The following is a 19,603-nucleotide window of genomic DNA, read 5'->3' on the forward strand; positions in this document are numbered from 1 at the left end:
AACATAATTAATTAGGAAAATAATATTTTTTAAAGTCCTACTCAGTTGACCTACAGGTGATACAGGGTTTCATCAGCCACAGCTTCATGGAAACAAACTTTTCTCCATGACCAAGGACATCACTTTTAATTGAGCAGCGCACACTACTTCCCAGGTTTGTTTAAATAAGTGCAAAGATTAAGCGCATCCACAACGTTCATGTACATTTAATGAGGATAAACATTCCATGTTCTCAAACTGCTCGTGGCTGTAGGAAAACAAAGATTTTAGTCAGAGTTGATGAGGCATCTCGGACGGCTGTTCTGTAAGGTCTAATTATGTACATTACAACAGATACACATTAATGCTCAAGCCATCGCTCCCTGAAGTACCACTATGAATTCTAATTGGCAGCAAAACGCCTCGAGGGCAAAACTTTCAAGGAAAAATCTAATAAACTTGTCAACATCTAGCCAATGATACATCCTGCTTTTTATGGATGGTAACCGTGGTGGTGACTGGCTACACTGGCTACCAAACAGGGGGGCAGAATGAGTGCAGTGTTAAATCAATGGTTTGTATTAGTCGTGCTTGACAGGAAGTTACATCACCACAGTGCCGCCCCGGGCTCCTTGGCTCCTCTGAGCATGAGCAGTCCTCAGTGAGAGGTTACGTAAAAACACGCTGCCAGCTCGACAACATCTCCCTCCTCTCAGCTCAAGCTGCAGCTACATTCACTAGCTACATCCTCCTGGCTCCTGCCCCCTCTACACTTAGCATGATAAGGGTTTATTTAGGTCTCATGGAACATTTATAAAGTGAGAGGAGGATGAGGATGCTGGCTGAATGTACAGAACTGTATTGGGTTTTAAGTTGATGTTATAATAGACCATGACAGGTAAACATTAGCCTGGGCCAGATCTGTGTGGGCTTCAGCTATCTCTTCTGACTATCATTGGTATGAATGGCATGCCAACGATAGAGGAGTTGGCTACTGCACATAGAGATCTGGGACGAGGCTAGACAAAGAGCTGTGGTAACAGCAGAGTGACATACAGTGAAATTGCCTATGACAGCTAGCTATCTAGGACATTATTTATGGCCAATGACTATTTTTGATTTTACAGTAATATGAAGACATAGAGTGGAGTGACAGCCTTTAGGACATGTTATGGGGATTCATGGGAAGGGGCTGTATTTGCAGTACAGTGTGTTCAACCCCAATGGTTTCTTACTATCCCACAGTATCTTGCAAATAGACATGGGCTTTTCAGGTATTGAGTGAGGTGGATGGAACCTGCATACTGTAGGTAAAAATGTCTCTCATCAAATCTCTTGAGCTGAGTATGTAATGCATGGATGGATGCAGCTCCTATTTCTTGTTCCCTTTCCGATGATCTTCTAACCCTGCACATTGCATCTAAACGGACCCAGTGTTTCCTCGACACTAGACAGAGGTCTCCCAGTGAAAGGTGAAAAGGCACTCACCACGTAGAGTTGCTTCCACAGCACGCCCCATTCCTGCAGGGTGGAGGTGGTCTCAGTGATGATAGGATCTTCCAGAGGCACCACCGTCTCACACACCCTAGGGTGAGACACACAGTTATAGAAACAGAGTCAGACACTCAGAAATATTCAGATTTGACAGAGGGAAACAAATAGAGAAACAAAAACAGAAATAATTGAACGCACGCACAAACACACATGGATACATACACACACTCAAGCATGCATGCACACACTCACACATACACACACATTTAGATCACTGCCCTGAGCTGACACTGTAATGACATAACTCATGATTCAAAATAATAAAACATTACACAGTAATGAGCTTTTCACTTTGTGAAATTAGGATTACAATGGATCATTAGAGCAAAAACACAATAGACATAATTTATTGTTCAGAGTGCCAACCATGAGACTAAATGTAAGACAAGAGAAAGACCTTCAGCAAGACAGACAGAAGACAGCCAAGTTATGTTGTGAGATGTGGTTCTATGCACTGTGGTTTTGGATTCCATAATGTACAACTATGCATTGCTGACCTTTTACATTTTGTTCTATATAAAATGGGTCTAGTTAAAACCATAAGACAGTTCATTCATTACATAACAAGTTAGAATGATACTCTATATCTCCAGCATAGATGTGATGCATTGGGAGAACTGAGGAGAAACCGTACAGATGTATATGATGTTAATTTGAGCCAGTTTTTCACAGTAGGAAAATAATCTCGCAGCAACATGAAATGTGAATTATTATCTGGTTTCTAATTCATGGACATTATTTGTAGGGGTTGATAACGTTTGTCTTTAGGGCAAATCAAGTCTGACATTTTAAAGTAGAAGTTACAAACTTTAGAAGCCTTCTTAAACCTTGAATACACTACAAGTTTCAATTTCATGCTGTGTAGGAAAGTTCTCAGCAACAAAAGAGTGATCAAATTAAGTTCCTACATCTGTAGGTGTTTCACATCATTAACCACACTGAACAGCAATGCACATATCTCAAGTGCAACTCTGAGCGGGGAAGTGTCACAATACCAACTTCTGCACCGTTAATTGATGATTGGGCGTCAGGTAGCCTAGCTGTTAAGAGCATTGGGCAAGTAACTGAAAGGTCGCTAGTTCGAATCCCCTAGTCAACTAGATAAAAAAAATCTGTCGATGTTCCCTTGAGCAAGGCACTAAACCCTAATTGTTCTGGATAAGAGTGTCTGCTCGATTACAGAAATGTGAATTTAAATGTTAAAATGTCATTGTTTTAAAAGCAAATGAGAGCTCTCTGACTAGGTCCTATGTGCTATAGCGGCACTGGAGGGCGTTGGTGTAACACTGTGAAGTATCCTCCCTGTCAACACTGTGAAGTATCCTCCCAGTCCACACTGTGAAGTATCCTCCCAATCCACACTGTGAAGTATCATCCCAATCCACACTGTGAAGTGTCCTCCCAGTCCACACTGTGAAGTATCCTCCCAGTCCACACTGTGAAGTATCATCCCAATCCACACTGTGAAGTATCCTCCCAATCCACACTGTGAAGTATCCCCCCAGTCCACAATGTGAAGTATCATCCCAATCCACACTGTGAAGTATCCTCCCAGTCCACACTGTGAAGTATCCCCCCAGTCCACACTGTGAAGTATCCTCCCAGTCCACACTGTGAAGTATCCTCCCAATCCACACTGTGAAGTATCATCCCAATCCACACTGTGAAGTATCATCCCAGTCCACACTGTGAAGTATCCTCCCAATCCACACTGTGAAGTATCATCCCAATCCACACTGTGAAGTATCATCCCAGTCCACACTGTGAAGTATCCTCCCAATCCACACTGTGAAGTATCATCCCAATCCACACTGTGAAGTATCCTCCCAGTCCACACTGGGAAGTATCCTCCGTGCCCACACTGTGAAGTAGCCACCCAGTCCACACTGTAAAGATACTGATCCTAGCCTAATCTCCATCAACACTAGCTGCCTGCCTGCCTGCCTGCCTGCCTGCCTGCCTGCCTGCCTGCCTGCCTGCCTGCCTGCCTGCCTGCCTGCCTGCCTGCCTGCCTGCCTGCCTGCCTGCCTGTCTTTGCTTTGCCTGCTCTTAGCTTCCACTGCCATGAACAGCTTTTGTGCCTTGAACAGCTCTGATAACCACTGCTGTCGTGTGTGTCCGTTGGAGTGTGTGTGTGTGTGTGTGTGTGTGTGTGTGTGTGTGTGTGTGTGTGTGTGTGTGTGTGTGTGTGTGTGTGTGTGTGTGTGTGTGTGTGTGTGTGTGTGTGTGTGTGTGTGTGTGTGTGTGTGTGTGTGTGTGTGTGTGTGTGTGTGTGTGTGTGTGTGTTGGCATGCTTCGCTGAACTAATGCTGTTTAAGTATATATCGTCACAGATCAGTGATGAGGGAAATGAGGCCACAGAAATGGGCAAGACATGCACACACCACCCATCATTGAATCTGACCCAATGGCAGCATGACAGTATGTTGTGGGAAAGACACCGCTTCCTTTGACTTCCATGAACCAATGCTCCTGTTCTACTTATCTCATCTATCACATTGGTCTTATGACTTAACAGGAAGAGACTCACCCTCTGTTGCTGACTGTGGATTTCTTCAGGTGGACATAGCTGGCTGGGAATATACCCTGCTGGATGGATAGGGCAAAAGTGTTAAAAAGAGAGTAGCAAGGTCCTGCAACTGAAGACCATAGTCGTCTACATGCATGTAAACAGTATGTCCCACATGTTGCATGTGTGTCCTGTGTTGTACTTGTTATGCTTTGGTCAACTGTAATGTGGAGCAGTTGTTAGAGGACTAGAGCTGTGTTGACAGAGAAAGACTACTGTAGCAACAAGCTACTCTTAGATTGTGGCTATTTTAATACTGCTCTAACTCTCTCTGACACACACATACACTAGCATGCATGCACACACACAAACACAGACACACACACAAGCTGCATATGCAGAAGTGCCAGCCCAATTGTAGCTGAGCTGGGGAGGACAGAACAGTGCAAACTGCCACCCGTGCAGTTCCTCTTTTTGCTATAATCTGACAGATTTGATGAATTGGCCACGGTAAGCACAGCTGATTGTGGCAGCTCAGGGAGAGTATGAGCGAGGGAGTGTGGGAGGAAGAGTACATAACAAAATGGAGGCGTGTTGGTGGGGGACTGTAAATAGCTCATGAAAGTAGTGAAAGCAGGACGGGCATTAGCATCACATAAGACCTTGAGAGATCTGCCAGGATTGTGAGAAGTTTTTTGTGTGTCTTTCTGGAACAGTATGTTATCTGTCATAACTCTAGATCTTACTGACCTATGACTTCAGGTTGGTTTCAAAGAATGATGAGACAAAAGAGGTATCTGTAGCCTGGTCCCAGATCTGTAGATCAGTGCTTTATCCCTCTGTCCAGCACTGTCATGACATTGTAGACGAGTAAACCACATACAGATCGGGGACAGGGGCCAGGCTAAGGCATCACTGGTTTCCCAGCTTATTAAGATACTGACTGAGTGACTGGTATCAGATGTCAGACATTTTGATTTGGAATATGAAGACGGAGGAACGGGTACGGTAATAGACATGGTTTACTAAACAATCGATTGGATCGGAAGCGGATGTGTCAGTATTATTTCATAATAATGTACTGCAGTGCAGAATATTGATCAATGGCAGAAGCCATGGTGGTGCATTGCTTGGAGGTACTGTACATATTTAGTTCAAACATAGTGTATGCAAGGTACACACATCCAATAAACTTCCACAGCTGCAGGAAGGAACAGTACCACCTTTGGTCTCTTGGCTGTCCCACCCCAACGGGAGGTCAGCTCCCACTCAGCCCAAAGTTCTTCTCTGTCCTGGCATCCCAATGATAGAAACAGCTTCCCCTGATGCTAGGGGAACAAAGTCCCTGCCTATCTTCTGAAAATGTCTGAAACCATACCTCTTCAATGAGTATCTTACATAAGAAAACTCAGTCTTATCCCTACCCAAACAAAATAAAAAATAAACTTGCACTTGATTTTTCCAACTAGCACTGACTTTGCTGATAACTTATTTGAGGAAAACATGTATTACTACAACTATTATATGTGGTTGTCTCACCTAGCTATCTTAAGATGAATGCACTAACTGTAAGTCACTCTGGATAAGAGCGTCTGCTAAATCAGTGGTCTCAAGGGTCTTCTTAAGTACTGTACCTCCTGTGCATTTTACCAGTAGGTCTATGGTCTCAAGGGTCTTCTTATGTACTGTACCTCCTGTGTATTTTACCAGTAGGTCTATGGTCTCAAGGGTCTTCTTATGTACTGTACCTCCTGTGTATTTTACCAGTAGGTCTATGGTCTCAAGGGTCTTCTTATGTACTGTACCTCCTGTGTATTTTACCAGTAGGTCTATGGTCTCAAGGGTCTTCTTATGTACTGTACCTCCTGTGCATTTTACCAGTAGGTCTATGGTCTCAAGGGTCTTCTTATGTACTGTACCTCCTGTGCATTTTACCAGTAGGTCTATGGTCTCAAGGGTCTTCTTATGTACTGTACCTCCTGTGCATTTTACCAGTAGGTCTATGGTCTCAAGGGTCTTCTTAAGTACTGTACCTCCTGTGCATTTTACCAGTAGGTCTATGGTCTCAAGGGTCTTCTTAAGTACTGTACCTCCTGTGCATTTTACCAGTAGGTCTATGGTCTCAAGGGTCTTCTTATGTACTGTACCTCCTGTGTATTTTACCAGTAGGTCTATGGTCTCAAGGGTCTTCTTATGTACTGTACCTCCTGTGTATTTTACCAGTAGGTCTATGGTCTCAAGGGTCTTCTTATGTACTGTACCTCCTGTGCATTTTACCAGTAGGTCTATGGTCTCAAGGGTCTTCTTATGTACTGTACCTCCTGTGCATTTTACCAGTAGGTCTATGGTCTCAAGGGTCTTCTTAAGTACTGTACCTCCTGTGCATTTTACCAGTAGGTCTATGGTCTCAAGGGTCTTCTTAAGTACTGTACCTCCTGTGCATTTTACCAGTAGGTCTATGGTCTCAAGGGTCTTCTTATGTACTGTACATCCTGTGTATTTTACCAGTAGGTCTATGGTCTCAAGGGTCTTCTTATGTACTGTACCTCCTGTGTATTTTACCAGTAGGTCTATGGTCTCAAGGGTCTTCTTATGTACTGTACCTCCTGTGCATTTTACCAGTAGGTCTATGGTCTCAAGGGTCTTCTTATGTACTGTACCTCCTGTGCATTTTACCAGTAGGTCTATGGTCTCAAGGGTCTTCTTATGTACTGTACCTCCTGTGCATTTTACCAGTAGGTCTATGGTCTCAAGGGTCTTCTTATGTACTGTACCTCCTGTGCATTTTACCAGTAGGTCTATGGTCTCAAGGGTCTTCTTATGTACTGTACCTCCTGTGTATTTTACCAGTAGGTCTATGGTCTCAAGGATCTTCTTAAGTACTGTACCTCCTGTGGATAGGCGAAGTACACCCAGGGGTCCTTGTACCCCCGGTTGGGAACTACAGTTCTAAATGACTAAAATGTTCATGTAAAATGTAATGATACCATAGAAAAAATCAGATGAATACCTGCACACTGTTTGAATGCTCTTTGATTTCGAAAGTAATGTGGTCAGCCTGACAAAGAGACACTTAGTAATCAAAACATTGCTATTAAAATATAGGATTATAGGATATAATATTTTCAATAAATTCCCTGGTTTTCCAGAAATCTTGGTTGTAGGACTGGGTTTCATGCATATTCCATCCTGATTCAGGGAACCATCCAACTGGGATTTCTGGGAAAACCAGGAAATTTTAATTCCAGGAATTGAACAACCCTATACTCATCTCATTGGAAGAGAGATGAATGGTGAAAAGTACACTTGATGCCACAATATAGGCCTCTTTGTATGAGCGGTGAAACACTTGTGGCTGCATTTTAACAACCTAATGCAATGGTACATCTAAGTGCAGGCGGTAGCGGGGTGTGTCAGAAATAATTTAGCTATTTTCACTATCACAATTACTCACGCACTTGGTGGCATTGACGCAAAAGGGTTGGGTTGTGGGCGTGTCAAGGCTTGGCTCCTCGCTGGCCAATTAGAACGTCCTCCACGGCGAAATATGTGGTTGCTTCAAGTTGTGTATTTTATGGTACTTTTTAATGTATTGCCTTGGAATTAACTCCATTTCAGATGTTAGTCTATAGTTTCTTAAATGGCTTACAGAATACAGAAATGAAATAACAAAATGGAAATGTAACCCATTTGTTCTAAGGAATCACATGGCATTCACACTGACACATTGGCTAAAAAATAAAAAATAAAATTAAAATTATTTCACCTTTATTTAACCAGGTAGGCTAGTTGAGAACAAGTTCTCATTTGCAACTGCGACCTGGCCAAGATAAAGCATAGCAGTGTGAACAGACAACACAGAGTTACACATGGAGTAAACAATTAACAAGTCAATAACACAGTAGAAAAAAAAGGGGAGTCTATATACATTGTGTGCAAAAGGCATGAGGCGAATAATTACAATTTTGCAGATTAACACTGGAGTGATAAATGATCAGATGGTCAAGTACAGGTAGAGATATTGGTGTGCAAAAGAGCAGAAAAGTAAATAAAAAAGTTAAAAAAGTAAATAAATAAAAACAGTATGGGGATGAGGTAGGTAAAAATGGGTGGGCTATTTACCAATAGACTATGTACAGCTGCAGCGATCGGTTAGCTGCTCAGATAGCAGATGTTTGAAGTTGGTGAGGGAGATAAAAGTCTCCAACTTCAGCGATTTTTGCAATTCGTTCCAGTCACAGGCAGCAGAGAACTGGAACGAAAGGCGGCCAAATGAGGTGTTGGCTTTAGGGATGATCAGTGAGATACACCTGCTGGAGCGCGTGCTACGGATGGGTGTTGCCATCGTGACCAGTGACCTGAGATAAGGTGGAGCTTTACCTAGCATGGACTTGTAGATGACCTGGAGCCAGTGGGTCTGGCGACGAATATGTAGCAAGGGCCAGCCGACTAGAGCATACAGGTCGCAGTGGTGGGTGGTATAAGGTGCTTTAGTGACAAAACGGATGGCACTGTGATAAACTGCATCCAGTTTGCTGAGTAGAGTGTTGGAAGCAATTTTGTAGATGACATCGCCGAAGTCGAGGATCGGTAGGATAGTCAGTTTTACTAGGGTAAGTTTGGCAGCGTGAGTGAAGGAGGCTTTGTTGCGGAATAGAAAGCCGACTCTAGATTTTATTTTCGATTGGAGATGTTTGATATGAGTCTGGAAGGAGAGTTTACAGTCTAGCCAGACATCTAGGTATAGATGTGCACACATCCAGGTTGGTGATGCTGGTCAGGCGTGCGGATGCATGGCAGCGAACGGTTGAAAAGCATGCATTTGGTTTTACTAGCGTTTAAGACCAGTTGGAGGCCACGGAAGGAGTGTTGTATGGCATTGAAGCTCGTTTGGAGGTTAGATAGCACAGTGTCCAAGGACGGGCCGGATGTATATAGAATGGTGTCGTCTGCGTAGAGGTGGATCATGGAATCGACCGCAGCAAGAGCAACATCATTGATATATACAGAGAAAAGAGTCGGCCCGAGGGTTGAAACCTGTGGCACCCCCATAGAGACTGCCAGAGGACCGGACAGCATGCCCTCCGATTTGACACACTGAACTCTGTCTGCAAAGTAGTTGGTGAACCAGGCAAGGCAGTCATCCGAAAAACCGAGGCTACTGAGTCTGCCGATAAGAATATGGTGATTGACAGAGTCGAAAGCCTTGGAAAGGTCGATGAAGACGGCTCCACAGTACTGTCTTTTATCGATGACGGTTATGATATCGTTTAGTACCTTGAGTGTGGCTGAGGTGCACCCGTGACCGGCTCGGAAACCAGATTGCACAGCGGAGAAGGTACGGTGGGATTCGAGATGGTCAGTCACCTGTTTGTTGACTTGGCTTTCGAAGACCTTAAATAGGCAGGGCAGGATGGATATAGGTCTGTAACAGTTTGGGTCCTGGGTGTCTCCCCCCTTTGAAGAGGGGGATGACTGCGGCAGCTTTCCAATCCTTGGGGATCTCAGACGATATGAAAGAGAGGTTGAACAGGCTGGTAATAGGGGTTGCGACAATGGCGGCAGATAGTTTCAGAAATAGAGGGTCCAGATTGTCAAGCCCAGCTGATTTGTACGGGTCCAGGTTTTGCAGCTCTTTCAGAACATCTGCTATCTGGATTTGGATAAAGGAGAACCTGGAGAGGCTTAGGCGAGTAGCTGCGGGGGGGGGGGGGGGCAGAGCTGTTGGCCGAAGTTGGAGTAGCCAGGCGGAAGGCATGGCCAGCCGTTGAGAAATGCTTGTTGAAGTTTTCGATAATCATGGATTTATCGGTGGTGACCGTGTTACCTAGCCTCAGTGCAGTGGGCAGCTGGGAGGAGGTGCTCTTGTTCTCCATGGACTTCACAGTGTCCCAGAACTTTTTGGAGTTGGGCTACAGGATGCACATTTCTGCCTGAAGAAGCTGGCCTTAGCTTTCCTGACTGACTGCGTGTATTGGTTCCTGACTTCCCTGAACAGTTGCATATTGCGGGGACTATCCGATGCTATTGCAGTCCACCACAGGATGTTTTTGTGCTGGTCGAGGGCAGTCAGGTCTGGAGTGAACCAAGGGCTGTATCTGTTCTTAGTTCTGCATTTTGGAACGGAGCATGCTTATCTAAAATGGTGAGGAAGTTACTTTTAAAGAATGACCAGGCATCCTCAACTGACGGGATGAGGTCAATTTCCTTCCAGGATACCCGGGCCAGGTCGATTAGAAAGGCCTGCTCACAGAAGTGTTTTAGGGAGCGTTTGACAGTGGTGAGGGGTGGTAAATCAAATGAAAGATTATTTGTCACGTGCGCCGAATACAACAGTGAAATGCTTAATTATAAGCCCTAACCCACAGTACATTTTTCAAGTAGAAAATAGGTATTTGTTGAACAATAGATAACTAAGGAAATAAAAAACAACAGTAAAAGGACAATGAAAAATAACAGAAGTGAGGCAATATATAGTAGCGAGGCTATAACAGTAGCGAGGCTATATACCGGCACCGGTTAGTTGGGCTAATTGAGGTAGTATGTATAGTTGAAGTTGGAAGTTTACATACACTTTACATACACTCCACAAATTTCTTGTTAACAAATATAGTTTTGGCAAGTCGGTTAGAACATTTACTTTGTGCATGACACAAGTAATTTATCCAACAATTGTTTTAGGACAGATTATTTTTCTTGTAATTGACTGTATCACAATTCCATTGGGTCAGAAGTCTACATACACTAAGTTGACTGTGCCTTTAAACAGCTTGGAAAATTCCAGAAAATTATGTCATGGCTTTAGAAGCTTCTGATAGGCTAATTGACATAATTTGAGTCAATTGGAGGTGTACATGTGGATGTATTTCAAGGTCTACCTTCAAACTCAGTTCCTCTTTGCTTGACATCATTGGAAAATCAAAAGAAATCAGCCAAGACATCAGGAAAAATGGTCTGGTTCTTTCTTGGGAGCAAACACCATGGGACCATGCAGCCGTCATACCGCTCAGGAAGGAAACACGTTCTGTCTCCTAGAAATGAACGTACTTTGGTGCGAAAAGTGCAAATCAACCCCAGAACAACAGCAAAGGACCTTGTGAAGATGCTGGAGGAAACAGGTACAAAGGTATCTATATCCACAGTAAAACGAGTCCTACAGTATATCGACATAACCTGAAAGGCTGCTCAACAAGGAAGAAGGCACTGCTACAAAACTGCGATATAAAAGCCAGACTACGGTTTGCAACTGCACATGGGGGCAAAGATCTTACTTTTTGGACTGTCCTCTGGTCTGATGAAGCAAAAATTGAACTGTTTGGCCATAATGACCATGGTTGTGCTTGAATCAAAAAGAGGGAGGCTTGCAAGCCAAAGAACACCATCCCAAACATGAAGCACAGAGATAGCAGCATCATGTTGTGGGGGTGCTTTGCTGCAGGGGGGACTGGAGCACTTCACAAAATAGATGGCATAATGAGATAGGAAAATTATGTGAATATATTGAAGCAACATCTCAAGAGGATGCTCTCGATGTTGTCAGGTTGCTCTCGATGTTTTGAGGATCTGAGGACCCATGCCAAATCTTTTTAGTTTCCTGAGGGGGAAAAGGCTTTGTCGTGCCCTCTTTATGACTGTCTTGGTGTGTTTGGACCTTTCTAGGTTATTGGTGATGTGGACACCAAAGAACATGAAGCTCTCAACCTGCTCCACTACAGCCCCGTTGATGAGAATGGGGGTGTGCTCGGTCCTCCTTTTCCTGTAGTCCACAATCATCTCCTTAGTCTTGGTTACGTTGAGGGATAGGTTGTTATTCTGGTACCACCCGGCCAGGTCTCTGACCTCCTCCCTATAGGCTGTCTCATTGTTGTCGGTGATCTACAAACTTAATTATGGTGTTGGAGTCATACCTGGCCACACAGTCGTGGGTGAACAGGGAGTACAGGAGGGGATCCAGTTGCAGAGGGAGGTGTTTAGTCCCAGGGTCCTTAGCTTAGTGATGAGTTTTGAGGGTACTATGGTGTTGAACGCTGAGCTATAGTCCATGAATAGCATTCTCACATATGTGTTCCTTTTGTCCAGGTGGGAAAGGGCAGTGTGGAGTGCAATAGAGATTGCATCATCTGTGGATCTGTTTGGGCAGTATGCAAATTGGAGCGGGTCTAGGGTTTCTTGGATAATGGTGTTGATGTGAGCCATTACCAGCCTTTCAAAGCAATTCATGGCGTGCGGCAGGTCTGTAGTCATTTAGGCAGGTTGCCTTAGTGTTCTTGGGCACAGAGACCTATGGTGGTCTGCTTGAAACATGTTGATATTACAATCTCAATCAGGGACATGTTGAAAATGTCAGTGAAGACACCTGCCAGTTGGTCAGCACATGCCCGGAGCACACGTCCTGGTAATCTGTCTGGCCCCACGGCCTTGTGAATGTTGACCTGTTTTAAAGGTCTTACTCACGTCGGCTACAGAGAGCGTGATCACACAATCATCCGGAACAGCTGATGCTCTCATGCATGCCTCAATGTTGCTTGCCTCGAAGCGAGCATAGAAGTGATTTAGCTCGTCTGGTAGGCTCGTGTCACTGGGCAGCTTGTGTCTGTGCTTCCCTTTGTAGTCTGTAATAGTTTGCAAGCCCTGCCACATAAGACGAGCGTCGGAGCCGGTGTAGTACAATTCAATCTTAGCCCTGTATTGGCGCTTTGCCTGTTTGATGATTCATCTGAGGGTATAGCAGGATTTCTTATGCTTCCGGGTTAGAGGCCCGCACCTTGAAAGCAGCAGCTCTACCCTTTAGCTCAGTGCGAATGTTGCCTGTAATTCATGGCTTCTATTTGGGGTATGTACGCACAGTCACTGTGGGGATGACGTCCTCGATGCACTTATTGATAAACCAGTGACTGATGTGGTGTCTCCTCAAGAATCCCGGAACATGTGCCAGTCTGTGATAGCAAAGCATTCCTGTAGTTTAGCATCTGCTTCATCTGACCACTTTTTATTGACCAAGTTATTAGTGCTTCCTGCTTTAATTTTAGCTTGTAAGCAGGAATCAGGAGTATAGAATTGTGGTCAGATTTACCAAATGGAGGGCGGGGGAGAGCTTTGTACGCATCTCTGTGTGTGGAGCACAGGTGATCTAGAATTGGTTTTCCTCTGCTTGCGTATTTAACATGTTGATAGAAAATGGGTCAAACTGATTTTAGTTTCCCTGCATTACAGCTCCGCCTCTGGTTGAGCAGTTTCCTGTTTGCGGTCTTATTGCCAGCGTCCATCTGTGGTGGTAAGTAAACAGCCATAAAAATTATAGATGAAATCTCTCTTGGCAAATAGTGAGGTCTACAGTTTATCATAAAATACTCCACTTCAGAAGAGCAAAATCTAGATTCCTCAGATTATGTGCACCAGCTGTTGTTTACAAATATGCACGGTCTGTGTGCTGATCTATCTAGCTGGTGCAGCGTATATCCTGCTGGCTTATTATTCATGTCATCATTCAGACACAATTCCGTGAAACATAAGATGGTACAGTTTTTGATGTCCTGTTGGTAGGATATTCGTGATCATACCTAGTCTAATTTATTGTCCAAATTGTACGTTGCCGAGTAATATTGACGGTAACGGCAGCTTTCCCACTCGCCTTCTCCGGATCCTTACGAGGCACCTAGACCTATTGTAAATTGCATTATTGCTGAGCATGAACCAGCCAAACATTGTCAATAAGCAAAATAACATGAATTATTGATGAGGCCTAAAAAGATAATGAATAATTCTTATAAAATTCTAAACAAAACAACTTGTTTTAAATAGGCTATATCTCACTCACAGGCGCCATAATTTCTCCCCTTGGGCATATAACATTAAAACAACGCAGACTATGGAGGGTTTTACGCACATCCAAACTTTTCACAGTAGCTGGACAAAGATCCAATATAAACAAAGGGAGAATGTCCACTCCCCGTTATACTGCTCACAAATAGGCCTGTTTTCTGAACATAATCGGAACCAATTTAAACATCAGATCGCATTCACACACCCCAAGAGTTGCATTGCAAGTGCGCCACGGACATTGTCACCATAAAATCAGGAAGGTGAATCATTCTAATAAGTTTGGTTGTAATAAAATTAAAGAAAAAACAAGCTGTGTTTTTTATTAACAACAACAACAACAACAAATGCATGTAAAATATCATGATATCATAGAGTTGCCAGGATCTAAAAGACACGTGTTGCTGATGAACCAGCCTTTGTTCTAGTAGGTCTAAGGGAGAGCTTGGGTTTTGAACATAGGAAACAGAAAACAAGCTATTTTGACAGGTTACAGATCACTTGTAATTACCAGGTTCACCGGCATTCACCCAGGTTCTCATCTTTTGTTTCATGATGGGCATAGACACACAGCCTACATCATGGAGCGGGTTTTACGCACGTCCAAAACGGGACCTGCATGGCAAAAATCATGTTGGCCTGCCTACAATACATAGATAAAAAGGGAATGTCAGCTCACTGTTTTACTCCTCTCAAACTTGATATTTTAATAAAGCTTTGGGGATTAAGATGTATTTCCAAGCGGTCTCGGGAGCCAACCCCATCCTTTACCGACAGTCTTGACTACTTCGCGATTGCATTGGGCAGACAAAAAAAAAACCTTCATTGAGAAGACAGGAGGCTATGCTTGCTATTTAATCAAATCAAACGAAATGGGTTTCTAAATAAGAAGCATACAGGCACCAAAAGCACTACACGCATATGGGCATTGTGCGTCACGGTTGGATAGGCTGTGTTTCCGATGTCCAAATTCATTGCCATAACCAACTGCGTTACTGCTAAATCCAGTTTTTGGTTGGTCTTAAATATCCACATCAGCGCTGCCTGACATTAGCACTTTGGATCATGTTTTTAAGGATACAGTATATAGGAACAGTATATCCGTTTTTCAGGAACTGGTATACTGTAAGGCAGGGAAATTGCCGAACCTGGCGTTAGGGTTGGAAAATGTCAGTGCGCCAGTTTTTACATGACAAAATTGCAAACTAACCTGCATTTGACACTGGCACCGAAAAACACCAGACAAAAATGGAGCCCTTGCTCTGTAGTAAATTAATAGTATATGTGGGTGGCTCTGTAAGGTGGTGAACTGAGAAAATGAATGGTGTAACTCTTATTGTACGTTAACCACTACTCATCCAATACAACTCCTCCAGAAATCTAAATGTGTATTTTATTCTTTACTGCATAGAGGAAAGAGAGACCAAATATGCTTGATTGTACCAAACAACACATATTAATTGCTGCGCCCAAACATGCTTACTTTTCTTAGCGTTGTTGTGCTGGTATGGAGGTTTTCATTAGGAATCAAGTTGCTGTAAATAAATAGCTTCAAACAAACCATGTCTGATAGCTGCCTGGTCTAAAAGGACCCCTCTGCATAATGAAGAGAATATGATTGATATGATATGTTGATTGATTGATATGTTTACCTTGATGGAAGGCTTCTTGGTGGAAAACCCTCTGTACCAGCCTAAAGACAGATTAAAGATACATATCAACCAGCTGAACAAGGACTATAACTATTACCCATAATACACATACACACACTTTGAACTTGAAGTGCTATCTTTAGATTAAGGTAAAGTGGTGAAACTTTACAATGTTACTCACTAGTATTCTCTATAAAGGGTCACTCAGCAGCTCTTACCTTCAGTCTTCTCCAGGATCTGCACAGTCTCTCCTATCTCCAGAACCAGGGCCTGACATACTGAGCTCCGGAAGTTGCAGATCACTGAGGAGAAAGAAAAGGATCAACAATGTTACATTCATGAAGTTATCTGTGTTTCTGCTGTAGCCAACATGTTGTCAAGGTAAAGTTGTGACATAGTTTTTTTGTGATCAATTGTTTATTTTTCAGTGAAAGGAGATTTGTCAAAGCTCAAATTACACAAAGCTCTGTTCATCATCACTATATCCCTTTCCCGTATACAGAAACATCAGGTAGACAGGTACCCAGCCTGAGGATGAGATACAGTACCCTGTCCTTTCCCGTATACAGAAACATCAGGTAGACAGGTACCCAGCCTGAGGATGAGATACAGTACCCTGTCCTTTCCCATATACAGAAACATCAGGTAGACAGGTACCCAGCCTGAGGATGAGATACAGTACCCTGTCCTTTCCCGTATACAGAAACATCAGGTAGACAGGTACCCAGCCTGAGGATGAGATAGGTGCATCCCTCCCCATCAATGTCATGTGTTTTGGCTGAGCAGTGATCACAGCTTTTTTAATAACAAGCTGTTTTGTGGAAACATCTAAACAACACAGCTCACCGAACTGTAAACAGGCTCCCCTCCCTTAAGAGTGTAGCCATTTTAATAGGCAATTCAGTATTAAACAGTCCTGATTTTAATGCAATGTTAAGTTAATTACACTGTCTCTAAATATAGACCCCACACACAAAGCACATATTCTGCTGCTAAGTAGTAGGGGTAAAAGCTCCTCCGTCATATATTTTTATTTGCATAAATCTTCCGTGCTGAATTGAACAGTGTGCCGACAATGTGTTCTTGCAGCAGCATAAATTCAACCAATGCCCTTAAAAGTATACAGAGTACTGCTGGCAGAATATTTACATTTTTTATACATTAAATACATGCTTTATCATGTGGACAAATATTCTGCCTCCATTGTGTTATGTTATGGAGAAAATGGGGGTTCATGTTTGCAGTAACTGCAAAAAGTTACAGTGAAAACAAGGTATCACATGTGCTCCCTCTCCGGCCTCTAGGTCACCAGGCTGCTCGTTATGGCGCACACCTGTCACCATCGTTATGCGCATCAGCGCATTATGACACTCACCTGGACTCCATCACCTCCTTGATTACCTGCCCTATATACAGTTGAAGTCAGAAGCTTACATACACTTAGGATGGGGTCATGAAAACTAGTTTTTCAACCACGCTCCTAATTTTTTGTTAACAAACTGTAGTTTTGGCAAGTCTGTTAGGACATCTACTTTGTGCATGACACAAGTCATTGTTCCAACAATTGTTTACAGACAGATTATTTCACTTATAATTCACTGTATCACAATTCCAGTGGGTCAGAAGTTTACATACACTAAGTTGACTGTGCCTTTAAAGAGCTTGGAAAATTCCAGAAAATTATGTCATGGTTTTAGAAGTCTGTTTCATCCTTGGGAGCAATTTCGAAATGCCTGAAGGTACCACGTTCTTCTGTACAAACAATAGTACGCAAGTATAAACACCATGGGACCACACAGCCGTCAGACCGCTCAGGAAGGAGACGTGTTCTGTCTCCTAGAGATGAATGTACTTTGCTGCAAAAAGTGCAAATAAATCCCAGAACAACAGCAAAGGACCTTGTGAAGATGCTGGAGGAAACGGATACAAAAGTATCTATATCCACACTAAAACGAGTCCTATTTCAACATAACCTGAAAGGCCGCTCAGCAAGGAAGAAGCCACTGCTGCAAAACCACCATAAAAAAGCCAGACAACGGTTTGCAACTGCACATGCGGCCAAAGATCGTACTTGTTGGAGAAATGTCCTCTGGTCTGATGAAACAAAAATAGAACTGTTTGGCCATAATGACCATTGTTATGTTTGGAGTAAAAAGAGGGAGGCTTGCAAGCCGAAGAACAGCATCCCAAATGTGAAGCATGGGGGTGGCAGCATCATGTTGTGGGGGTGCTTTGCTGCAGGAGGGACTGGTGCACTTCACAAAATGGCATCATGAGGTAGGAAAATGATGTGGATATATTGAAGCAACATCTCAAGACATCATTCAGGAAGTTAAAGCTTGGTCGCAAATGGGTCTTCCAAATGGACAATGACCCCAAGCATACTTCCAAAGTTGTGGCAAAATGGCTTAAGAACAACAAAGTCAAGGTATTGGAGTGGCCATCACAAAGCCCTGACCTCAATCCTATAGAAAATTTGTGGGCGAAACTGAAAAAGCTTGTGTGAGCAAGGAGGCCTACAAACCTGACTCAGTTACACCAGCTCTGTCAGGGGGAATGGGCCAAAATTCACCCAACTTATTGTGGGAAGCTTGTGGAAGGCTAACCAAAACATTTGACCCAAGTTAAACAATTTAAAGGCAATGCTTCCAAATACTAATTGAGTGTATGTAAACTTCTGACCCACTGGGAATGTGATGAAAGAAATAAAAGCTGAAATAAATCATTCTCTCTACTATTATTCTGACATTTCACATTCTTAAAATAAAGTGGTGATCCTAACTGACCTAAGACGGGGGATTTTTACCTGGATTAAATGTCAGGAATTGTGAAAGACTTAGTTTAAATGTATTTGGCTAAGGTATATGTAAACTTCCGACTTCAACTGTATGCCACTCCCTTTCCCAGGCGTCATTGTTTCTGTTTCAGTTTCCTGTCTGTGTGTTGATCGTGTTTCTTGTTTTGAATTATGTTTCATTCATTTATTAAAACACTCACTCCCTGAACTTGCTTCCCGGCTCTTGTTACAGAATGACGCCTCGCCAAAGGGAAGCATCAGGGAGTGTTTTTTTGTTTTTGTTTTTTGGCGGTGCTGTCGGGTCCGGGTGTCAGAACCGGAGCTACCTGGAAGGCCTCAGACAGTTTGTTGGATTCCCATGCCTTGGTAGGTTCGACGGGTTCCCCTGCCTCAGCTGGCTTGACGTGTTTCCATACCTCAGTGGGATCGATAGGCTCCCATGCCTGATGAACCAGCTCATCGGGCTCTCATGCCTCAGCCGGTTCATCAGGTTTCTGCGCCTCAGCGGAGGCCACCAGTCCGTTCCTGATCCCCGAGATTGACCCTGTGATTGGCGTCCTGCGGCTGGAGCCAGCTGCGCCGGGGAGGTGGTACTGTCACGTATGCTCTCTCCTGCGCTCTAGGTCGCCATGCTCCCGCACCTCAGCTGGATCGACAGGTTCCCGCGCCATAGCAGAGGTGACTGGTCCGCTCCTGACTACTTTTGGTTTCTTACCCAGTCATCATTGTTTCTGTTTCCTGTCTGTGCGTTGTTTGTGTTTCTTGTTTTGTATTATGTTTCGTTCATTTATTAAATTATTCACTCCCTGAACTTGCTTCCCGACTCCCAGCGCACTCGTTACACAAGGAAAACCTTGGTTTCACTGAGCTCTGTGCTGCAGTGTCTACGGTTTACCTTGGTATTATTTACTGTTCTTTGCTGATACAAGTATCAAACTATGACACTGACAGCCACATATAAATATATGAACACAAGTTTGTTTTAAAAAATCCTCATGGAAACGTATTCAGTGGGTGTACCAAGCAAGAAGGCAGTAACTGCCATCTCGGGTCAAAGGTCACGGTCAATATAAAATAAAAAAAGACCTGATAGTAAGACAACCACATCTCTGATCAGCTTACAGTTCATTTGGCTGGACAATTTTAAAAAATGTAGAAGTCATTTTTATTCAGTTTCACTCTGAGCAGTTACTACTCTTTTGCTTGATAGGGCAGTATAGTGTGGAGAATGGAGAAAATGTATTATATTAGGCCAGGTTTTTATCCTCAATACAATACCTTTTAATACATCTA

The 19,603-nt window shown here is 43.4% G+C and overlaps 1 protein-coding gene and 1 long non-coding RNA gene across 6 annotated transcripts in view; one reads left to right on the plus strand and one right to left on the minus strand.

Annotated features, from left to right (window-relative positions):
- The window catches only part of LOC124045623 (dedicator of cytokinesis protein 3-like), a 108,094-nt gene that overhangs the window by 63,685 nt on the left and 24,806 nt on the right, over nt 1-19,603 (minus strand). For 3 of the 5 annotated variants that reach the window (XM_046365060.1, XM_046365058.1, XM_046365056.1), the window contains exons 2-5: nt 15,732-15,815; nt 15,514-15,554; nt 4,064-4,122; nt 1,468-1,564 (exon numbers count right to left, since the gene is read on the minus strand). In XM_046365060.1, coding sequence (XP_046221016.1) covers nt 1,468-1,564; nt 4,064-4,122; nt 15,514-15,554; nt 15,732-15,815 — 281 coding nt within the window. The remainder of the gene's footprint in view (nt 1-1,467; nt 1,565-4,063; nt 4,123-15,513; nt 15,555-15,731; nt 15,816-19,603) is intronic. The other 2 variants (XM_046365061.1, XM_046365057.1) reach the window with 1 other exon arrangement.
- LOC124045624 lies at nt 4,422-19,106 on the plus strand. Its single transcript, XR_006840878.1, has 4 exons — nt 4,422-4,552; nt 13,256-13,316; nt 15,738-15,894; nt 18,543-19,106. It is a non-coding gene; the product is annotated as an uncharacterized LOC124045624 (long non-coding RNA).

Source organism: Oncorhynchus gorbuscha, linkage group LG10 (genome assembly GCF_021184085.1).
Source record: "Oncorhynchus gorbuscha isolate QuinsamMale2020 ecotype Even-year linkage group LG10, OgorEven_v1.0, whole genome shotgun sequence".
Classification (NCBI taxonomy): domain Eukaryota; kingdom Metazoa; phylum Chordata; class Actinopteri; order Salmoniformes; family Salmonidae; genus Oncorhynchus; species Oncorhynchus gorbuscha.